At 47.1% G+C, this 10,311-nt stretch overlaps 1 protein-coding gene across 1 annotated transcript in view; it reads left to right on the forward strand.

Annotated features, from left to right (window-relative positions):
- The window catches only part of FTO (fat mass and obesity associated), a gene marked incomplete at its 3' end in the record, with an annotated part of 177,145 nt that overhangs the window by 74,828 nt on the left and 92,006 nt on the right, over window positions 1–10,311 (forward strand). The window contains exon 3 of the mRNA XM_015422227.1: window positions 7,348–7,425. Coding sequence (XP_015277713.1) covers window positions 7,348–7,425 — 78 coding nt within the window. The remainder of the gene's footprint in view (window positions 1–7,347; window positions 7,426–10,311) is intronic.

Below are 10,311 nucleotides of genomic sequence, written 5' to 3' on the forward strand. Positions count from 1 at the left end.
TGCGCGGACACTAATCTGGGAGAACCGGGTTTGATTCCCCACTCCTCCTCCACATGCAGCCAGCTGGGTGACCTTGGGTCAGTCACAGTTCTCTCGGAGTTGTTCCCTCAAGAGCAGTCCTCGAGAGGGCTCTCTCAGCCTCACCTACCTCACAGGGTGTCTGTTGTGGGGAGGGGAAGGGAAAGGAGTTTGTAAGCCGCTCTGAGAGTCCTTTGGGTAGTGAAGGGCGAGGTATAAATCCAATCTCTTCTTCTTCTTCTTCTACCCTCATCCAGGCCCAGGGCCTTTTCTGCCCTGGCCTGGCGGAATCAGAGGCCACTGGAGATCAGGGCCTTGTGGGACCTTTTATCATTCCGCAGGGCCTGTAAGACGAAGCTGTTCCGCCAGGTGAGGCAGCGGGCGTCCATCTCAGTATCCATTGATTCCTCCTAAGTGGCCCTAACATTTTTTTTTGTGTTTGTGTGTAATTGCTGCTACCTTTTTGCATTTTACTGTTTTTAATGATTTTAGTGTAATGTAATTTTATTGTCACAAGTCTCTGACTCTGTTTGTTGTGATCCACCCTGAGCCTACTTTCGGGAAGGCAGAATAAAAATCCAGAAAACAAACAAACAAACAAATAAATATCGCACTGGGCTTTTGAAAACCCATTAGACACAGGATGGTACTCTCAACGGACCATTGGTCCAGTGGCCTATTCATCTCCTTCCACCACCACACAGGGCTTCTGGAAACCCATTAGAAGCTGGGTGGTGCACTCAATGGACCGCCGGTCCACCCCTCTCCTTTGACCGCCACTCAGTGCCAGTTTGGTGTAGTGGTTAAGTGTGCGGACTCCTAATCTGGGAGAACCGGGTTTGATTCCCCACTCCTCCACTTGCACCTGCTGGATGACCTTGGGCAAGCCATAGTCCTGATAAGAGCTGTTTTTGAAAATTTCAGTTTCTGTCAGAGCTCTCTCAGTCCCACCTACCTCACAGGGTGTCTGCTGTGGGGAGGGGAAGGGAAAGGAGTTTGTCAGCCACTCTGAGACTTCAAGCGACGGGCGGGGTATACATCCAATCTCCTCCTCCTCCTCCTCCTCCTTCTTATTGAAACCCCACTGCATATCCTCCCTGATACCCACGCTACCTCTGCCAGTTGGTTTCTAGTTGCCAGCTATCTCCATTTTGTACTCTCTTTACCGTACCTGTTGAGACACAACACACACGGCACACGCAGCCCAGCCAGTTGGCAAAGCTGGCTCTTTTGATTTTTCCTTGCCTCTTCTTTCCCTCTTCCTTCCTTTTCCCTCCCCCCCCCCCCCCGTTTTGTTTTGGAAGAATTTGCGAGTAGCTTGATGTATTTGACACGTGTGTGACAGCTCCTGGTATACGCGGAGGCCTGTGGTGTTCCAACCCCCCCAGCTGTGTGTATTTGTCTGTAGATCAAGCAGGAGAGGAGCCGCTTAGTCAGATCTGACAATCAAATGTGAGTCGGTTCTTACCTCCGCTCAAGAGTGCATTTTAATGCTGCGTGCTTTTGCCAAGAGCTTAACATTTGACAAAGGAATTGTCAGTATTTCTCCCCCCCCCACTCCTCCTCTGTTTGCTACTCTGCGTGTTTGAAATATTTCCTTTCCCGGTCCAACGTCTTTTCATCGTGCAACTTGAAAAATAAAAGTTTAGAAAAAGGGAAAGAATCTGTTCTGAGCTTAGCAAAACCAGCTCAGGCATTTCAAGTGTGCTTTAACGCTGCAAATAACGTTAATGTATCTTTTGTGTGTTCGTGCGTGCATGCGTTATATCTGGAGTAAGTATATGGTAGTTTTAAGAGTGACTAGGAAATGCACAAATGCACACTGCAAATGTATTATTTGCTAACTCGAAAACTACCTTCTTGTTTTATGTCGCTCACTCCACGTTGTCGTCTTTTTATAACGTTTCCCAAAGATGACGGTCGACTCTGAAGCGATCAGACCCTGTGCCCCTTTTATATATTTGAATGCCTTTTATGTCAGATTTTGAAAGAGCTACAGCCAAGAAAGAGTGGGGATGGAGAAGACAGCCTTACAGAGAATTGGTGGAGATAGGCTGGCTCTGCGGGCCTATACCCTTCTGAGCTCATTGACTTCAAAGGGTGTAACTCTGTTAAGGATTCTGCTGACTGACAGGCGTAGAAAAAATATTTACAATATCAGCACACACGGCTTTTGAAAACAGAAGAAAGTTTGAGCCCAGTGGCACCTTTAAGACCAGCAAAGTTTATTTCTGTGTATAAGTTTTCGTGTGCATGCACAGGAATTGAACGTTGTTGGTCTTAAAAGGTGCCACTGGACTCAAACGTCGTTCCATTGCTTCAGACCAACATGGCTACCCGCCTGCATCAGTTTTTGAGAATAAAGAGGAGGAGGAGGAGATTGGATTTATGCCCCGCCCATCACTTGGAGTCGCAGGGCGGTTTACAAACTCCTTTCCCTTCCCCTCCCCACAGCAGACACCCTGTGAGGTAGGTGGGACTGAGAGAGCTCTGACAGAAACTGAAATTTTCAAGAACAGCTCTTATCAGGACTATGGCTTGCCCAAGGTCATCCAGCAGGTGCACGTGGAGGAGTGGGGAATCAAACCTGGTTCTCCCAGATTAGAGTCCGCGCACTTAACCACTACACCAAAAGAGGGAGGGATTCGTTCTTCCTGCACCCTGGACTTTGAGCCCCCAGTTTCCCACCTCCTTAAGTTCAGCTGGAAAAGACTGTCACTGGAAAAGACAATAATGCTGGGGGAAGTGGGAGGCAGCAGGAAAAGAGGAAGACCCAACATGAGATGGATGGACTCCATCAAGGAAGCCACAGTTTTCAAGACCTGACCAAGGCTGTCAACGATCGGATGTTTTGGAGGTCATTGGAGGAAAGCGATGGCGAACCTAAACAGCATGATAAAAAGTAGAGACATCACCCTGCCAACAAAAGTCCGCATGGTCAAAGCAATGGTATTCCCAGTAGTCATGTATGGCTGTGAGAGTTCGACTATAAGGAAGGCCGAGCGCCGAAGAATAGATTCTTTTGAACTATGGTGCTGGAGAACACTCTTGAGAGTCCCTTGGACTGCAAGAAGATCAAATCAGTCAATCCTAAAAGAAATCAACCCTGACTGTTCCCTGGAAGGCCAGATAATGAAACTGAAGCTCAAATACCTTGGCCACCCAATGAGAAGTGAGCACTCACTGGAGAAGACCTTGATGCTGGGAAAGATTGAAGGTCAAAGAAGATGGGGACGGCAAAGGATGAGATGGGTAGACAGTGTCATCGATGCAACGAACATGAAATTGAGCAAACTTCAGAGGACGGCGGAAGACAGGAAGGCCTGGCGGGAGCTGGTCCATGAGGTCGCGAAGAGTCGGACTCGACTGTGCGACTGAACAACAACAACAATTCATAGGGTTGCCATAAGTTGGAAGCGACTTGATAGCACTTAACACACACATGTTCAGCTGTGTTGAAATTATGGAATGCCAGGCCAATGCTTGTTTGATTGCATTCCTATTATGTTCCTAAATATCATCTGAAAACAAATGTAAAAAATGGTAAGGATGCATTTATATTATCAACACACTGGCTTAGTAGCTATTTTATCTCTCTAGAGACCCCTGGCAATTGTGTACTGGCTGCCGTCTCAGAACTACAGTTCCCAGGATTCTTTGGGAGAAGCCATGACTGATAAACGAGTATAACAGACATGAACTTGTTGTGTCAAGGTCCCGTAAAATGCATTGAATTGTCCCATATGAAGGATGGACAGATTTAAATATTAGGGGTTTTTCCTCTGTTTTGTCAAAATTTATGGCAGACAGTTCTTTGTTGTTGAGTTTTCATGAAAATGAGTGCATGACTTACCGACCTACTATATCTTCCCCCAAATAGCTCCTCTGATGGATTATTCTTTACTAAATGGAATGTAACCGGTGGATTCAACCAACAGATATTATAAAAGTATTCCCCCTGCACTCTTCTTCCAGGAAAGAAAAGGTTTAGAGTTTAACCACTGTTCCCTCTAAGCTGAGTTAGCGTGAGCCAGCTCACAGTTTTTTAGCCTCCGGCTCACACATTTTTGTCTTAGTTCAGGAAGGAATGGCTCCAGAGCAAACTGATGTATGCAGCAGCCAAATCGCTCGCTCACAGCTTTAATGCCAGTCGCTCACAAAGTAGGATTTTTGCTCACAAGACTCCGCACCTTAGAGGGAATATTGGTTGTAACAATGGGCTTTGAAGAGTCTTACTTTTTTAAGGGAAGCTGGGTATGTGCATACAAGGCAATAATATATATAAAATGTGCACTGAAATTGCAAATCAGAGATATGCATACTGTGTGTTCTAATAAACCTGTTCAAAACCTTGTTCAGTCCCAGGGCATTTGTGACTGGGGACCAAGAAACACCAAATCCCAGTGGCAATGCAACATTTTTTGTCAGAACAAGTGTGTTTGCATTTGGCACCCCTACCCTCATGGTGTGGCGATACCAATCAGAGTGTCCCTTGTTGATAGGGCTGCCATGTCTGGGTTGGAAAATACCTGGAGACTTTGGGGGTGGAGCCAGGAGAAGGTGGGGTTTGGGAGGGGAGGGGCCTCAGCATGGCCCAATGCCACAGAGTCCACCCTTCAAAGCAGCCATTTTCTCCAGGGGAGCTGATCTCTGTCGGCTGTCGATCAGCTGCAAAAGCGGGAGATCCCCAGGCCCCACCTGGAGGCTGGCAAACCTTCTTGTTGACTTGGTTTCCGTTTGTTTATCCCCCCCGCCCCCCCCCCCCCCCAACCATCTTAATGGCTCATCTTTGGTGGTTCTCTTATTATTTTCTTTGGTTTCCCCCAGCTCCTATGTAACAATTTCCGTTTGTTTCTGTTGATTTTCATTAGCAAACTTAGTTCTGCCACAGAAGGCAAAGTCTGATTGAGACGTATATGACACAGATAAGTTTTCTCCGAGTGTGTAATTCTCGATTTGTGGGAGGCAAAGGACAAGTCGATTGAAGAAAAAGAGAGGCCATTTTTTCTATAATCCCCCCCCCCCTTCTTTCTGGTGGTGGTTGCTGGCAGAGTCTATGTGAAAAGCGCACGTAGGCCGAAGTTGGGGTTTTCAGGGCCACTGACTCAACCTGAGAAATGCCGCTTCCCTAAGTACAGCGAAGACTTAAAAATCCATTAGTCTTGTAACACGACGCAGAAAACGAAGATAAGCGAAGGAACGTGAAACAAAATCAGAGATGTAAGCCGGGAAGAATTGCGTTGGATCTTGTGCCATAAACTGAACATGTTGTCATGCTCTCCCTTCACTCTCTTTTTGTGACAGGAGATGATATTTTTAAAGGTGATCTTGAAGAACAACACACACAGAGAAGATGTTTCTTCTTTATAGGATCTTTTAATATGATTTCTTACTGGTTTTGTGCACTCAAGGGGGGGGGGCTTGGAAGCTGGGGAAAACTGAAAGCATTGGAGCCCTTGACTAAATGACTTTGAGAGAGCAGCTGGGTTTGTCTGCAGTGGTAAGAGCCAGATTCGAGTCCAGTAGCAGAGACCAACAAGATTTGGGGGGTATAAGCTTTTGAGAATCAAATCGCGTCAGTTCTGATGAAGGGACCTTTGACTGTCGAAATCTTATACCTGCAACTTCTTGTTGGTCTCTAAGGTGCTACTGGAACTCCCATTTTCCTCCCAAGATGAGAATGGGACTCTAGTGCATTAATATTCACTCCGCAGCACATGGAGTAGGGTTGCCAAGTAGACTCACCCCTCGGAGCGGAGGAGCCTCGCTGGTGTCTGGGAGTTTGTCAGGGGCGCGCGCGGGCGCCGGCAGCACGTCACCAGAAGTGACGTGCTACGTGCTCACGTTGGGGGCGTGGCCCACATTGTCGAGGGGAAAACCATATGGTTTCCCCCCCCCCGACGATGTGGGCCATGCCCCCAAATGAGTGATGTGGCTGCGTCACCTCTGGTGACGCAGCTTCAGGGGCGGGGTTTTCCCTGGGGCCCGATTCCACCGCGGCGGAAATCGGGCCTCCGAAGCCAGGGATTCCCCGCCCCCTAGGCCCATTTGGCAACCCTAACATGGTGAGAGCTGCAGTTGCCGTCAACCACAAGAGCCACATATAGTTCGATACCCGGCATGAGGCGTACACCTCAGAAAGGCTCGCTGCTTACCCACTGCTTTGACAGTGGATGTTTCAAGGGGGGGGGGACCACCTGTCAATAGGGTTGCCAGGCCAGGGCTATTTTTGGGCAGGAACACACAGGAACGGAGTTCCGGCTGGCTCCCGAGTTGGCCCCGCCCAGCAGGAACTCATTAGCATAATAGGCCACACCCAACAGCAGAAACTCATTAGGATTGGCTACATTAGGGGTGTGTGGCCTAACATGCAAAGGAGTTCCGGCTACAAAAAAAGCCCTGGGTTTTGACAACAAACAAGGTAAACAGAATAAGAAGCAAAAGGTGGGTGTGGCTGGATGACCACACTTCTGGTCACACAGGAGTGTGGCCTCATATGCTAATGACCTGTGCTGGCAGGGGTGTGCCCTAATATGCTAATGAGTTTCTGCTGTTGGGTGTGGCCAATTATGCTAATGAGTTCCTGCTGGGCTTTTTCTACAAAAAAAGCCCTGCCAGGCACGATTGTCATGCTGGCGGGGGGGATTTGGGGGGCAGTCTGGGAGTGGGCAGCAACCTCCCAGATGTGATGATGTCGCGCGGAAGTGACGTCATTGTGGCAACATGTTGCTTTTTGGGCTAACTCTGTGCTTAAAGTTGAGCTCAAACCATAGAGTTTTTGCCCCAAAAGCAGAGCGTCACTGCACGACACGGCTGACGTGATGATGTCATTTCCATGTGATGACATTGTGTCGGCGACGTCGCCATGTGATGCTGCTGTTCCAGGGCAGGGTTTCCCCTGCCGGCCACCTGGCCGGCAGCAGACAGAAGCCCCCCAAATTGGGGGATCCCCCGCCTAGACCAGGGGCCTACTTGCCACCCACAAGCCCCACCAGGCAAGGGGTTTGCCCGCTTTTCTGAAACATGGGACAGGTGCCACATTGGACAACAGTGCTCAGAACAGCCACAGGTTACGTGTCAAAAGAGCACAGGTTGCTCCCAGGACACTGAGTGACTATCATTGCTAGAGTGAAGCAGTTCGAGTCCAGGAGCAACTTAAGGGCCAACAAAGATTCCAGGGTATAAGCTTTTGAGAGTCTTAGCGCCCTTTGACTCTGCTGTATTGGTCAGAGATGAGTTTCAAATGTCTTGCAATATTGCTGTGCTTATATATTTATATATAAATATTGATCTGTGTTGTATAATAACCCGTTTATTTTACATCTGCAGAAGCGGAAACTCCTTGAAGAACTTGGAGAGAGCCGTCTTCCGTATCTGACGCCGAAAGATGATGGCTTCCGTGAACTGGTAATCCTTAAAAAGATCAATGTTGCCCATGTTGGGAAAGCGTGTCCAGTCACCTTGATCTTTAAACCTCCTAGCTAACGTCTTTAATTCCTTGGGGACTGCTTGTTTTAGGCAAGAGGAAATTGTCAACCAACTGGTGACACTGATCAGTGGGGTTTAAAAGCATCCACTTCCAAACTGCATTCCGGTGTAAACCCTGGGGCTTACTGGGAGCCCCTCAATGAGAAGATTGAAGTTGAATAAATAAAGATGGGTAACATGGACCAGCAGTTTGAAGTACAGATTATCAAGTGTCTCCTCGTCGGAAACTGTGCGGCTCCAGGGAATCATGGTTGTCTCCTAGGGTGAACGCGTTGAGTTCATGCAGGGTTAAGGCCAAGCACAATGACCTGGCCTAGAGATGTAAAATTTCCAGAAATTTTGAAGCTCGGAAATAGAACGGAAATTTTTGGAAAAATTGAAAAAAGATGCTACATTAGCACTTCTTTTTTCTTTTCCAGATTGAAAGTCGTTCTGTTACTTTAGGAACATAAAATATGACTATGGACATTTTTACTTGGCATGAAATTATCACAGCTAGCATATTAAAAATATAGTGTATCCAAACAATTATTACAAACAGAAGCTGAGACCTTTTTCTTTTCTTGTGACAATAGCACCTCCTAAAGGAAGAAATGCATCTTGTTCTTGCATTGGAGAGTTCAGTTTGTAACCTAGGACCTGCTTGTCCTTCGTGCACAGAAATTAGATCAATCTGATACCATACATATTTTTTAGAAATGATTTGGAAAATATTTGAACACCTTGTCTTAAAATATTTTATTCATCATGTTAAAATAAAATTTTCCATAATCAGTTTTCTTCTTTTTCTTTTCTTTTTTCAATTTTTCCAATTTTTTGGAAAAAAACAAAAAAGGCTTCAGGAAAAAAAACATAAAAAAACTAGTGGCCATGGTTCCTCCTCTTGCACGGATCCTCACAAACGACTTGTGAGCAGTGCTCCCTCTAAGCTGTGGAGTCTTGTGAGCAAAAAGTTCTACTTTGTGAGCTACTGGCATTAAGAAGAAGAAGAGATTGGATTTATACCCCGCCCTTCACTACCCAAAGGTGTCTTAGAGCGGCTTACAAACGCCTTTCCCTTCCCCTCCCCACAACAGACACCCTGTGAGGTAGGTGGGGCTGAGAGAGCTCTGACAGAAACTGCTCTTTTTCAAGAACAGCTGTGCCAGAATTACGGCTTGCCCAAGGTCATCCAGCCAGGTGCAAGTGGGGAATCAAACCCGGTTCTCCCAGATTAGAGTCCACACACTTAACCACTACACCAGACTGGCTCTCGTTGTGAGCGAGCGATTTGAACGCTGCCTAAATTAGTTTGCTCTGGAGGCATCCTTCCTAAGCTAAGACAAAAGTGTGTGAGCCAGAGGCAAAAAACCTGTGAGCTAGCTCACACTAACTCACCTTAGAGGGAACACTGCTTGTGAGGTAAGTGAGGCTGAGAGAGGCCGACTGGTTTAGAGTCACCCAATAAGTTGAATGGCAGAGCAGGTATTTGGATCTGGATGTCCCGCCTCCCGGTCGGACTCTCGAACCGCGATTCCCCACTGGCCCTCCTTCACGTCCCTCCCTCAGCCGTATGATATTTTGCATATTTAATTTGAAAAATAGGAGAATCAAAGTATAATCCAAACCCATTTAGCCAAGGAGTATTATTGAAGAAACGGAAGAATAGGCTATGCCGCTCTTGGACAGCGCTCGGGTCAAATACGAAACACATGGAAAGAATTGGTTGAGTTCAGTCAAACTAAGTTGGAACATATTGAGGCGAGATGAAAGACATAAAAAGGAATCTCTTACTTAGCTTGAACAGCTACAGCGGGAGTTCCTACATTATAGCCATGTCAACTTTCTTGTATTGACATGTGGCCGAAAGATGCATACTAAGTAGCATCCTTTTTTACATTCTTTTTTTCCCCCTTCCCCTGGTGCAGGAAGGAAAGAGCTTTCCCCTCCCTCCCTCCATTTCTTTGTTAAAACAGATTTGAACTCTTCCGTCTCTTTGAGTTAACGTGGATAAAAGTTACAGCTGCCAACCTCTGCGGAACAGCTGTAATGGCTGTACCTTTCTAAACCCGTTGACCTCAGTGGACTTGGAAGGGTATTTGGAAGGATGGTGCTGTAAGTCTTTCGACTCAGGCATCCGTTGGACTTTGAACCCATTGCAGTCTGCGTGCCCTGGGGTCTTCAAGTCGTACTTCATTAGGACACAGGAAGACTTCTTTAGGATGAGAACCAAGGCTCATCTAGTCCAGCATTCTCTCTTCAGCAATGGCCAGCCAGAAGTCCCCCAAGAATCCCATATAATGACAGCCATAGTGGAGACAACCAATGATCCATCTAGTCCACTTTGGGCTTCATGGAAGAATGGTATACAAATAGTAAATAACTAGTCCAGCATCCTGTTTCATTCAGAGGGCAACTGAAGGCCTAAGCACAGGGCCCAGAGGCCCAAGCCGATCTCAATTATTACCTCCACTCCATGCTGATATTCAGCAACATCCTGCTTCCATACATAGAGGCTCCCTTTAAACCCTCATAGCAAATATGGTGCTGTATTCTTGGTGCTTGGGGGGCAACAATGGGAGGGCTTCTGGAGTTTTGGCTGTGCTGGTAGGACCTCCTGATGACACCTGGGTCTTGGCCACTGTGAGACACAGAGGGGAATTTCACATTACCCAGTTTCACCCGGTTTCAAGCCGGCAATCATCCGTTTTGAAGTGAACCGGTACAGGGCTGTCATTTCACACAGTGCTTGCCCCTACCGGAAATGAGCCGGATCAGAAGTGGTTTGGCATTTCAGACTTGCACTGCTTTGTTTTCCCGCAGTTT

Source organism: Gekko japonicus, unplaced genomic scaffold, assembly GCF_001447785.1.
Source record: "Gekko japonicus isolate JY-2015 unplaced genomic scaffold, Gekko_japonicus_V1.1 scaffold1051, whole genome shotgun sequence".
NCBI lineage: Eukaryota > Metazoa > Chordata > Lepidosauria > Squamata > Gekkonidae > Gekko > Gekko japonicus.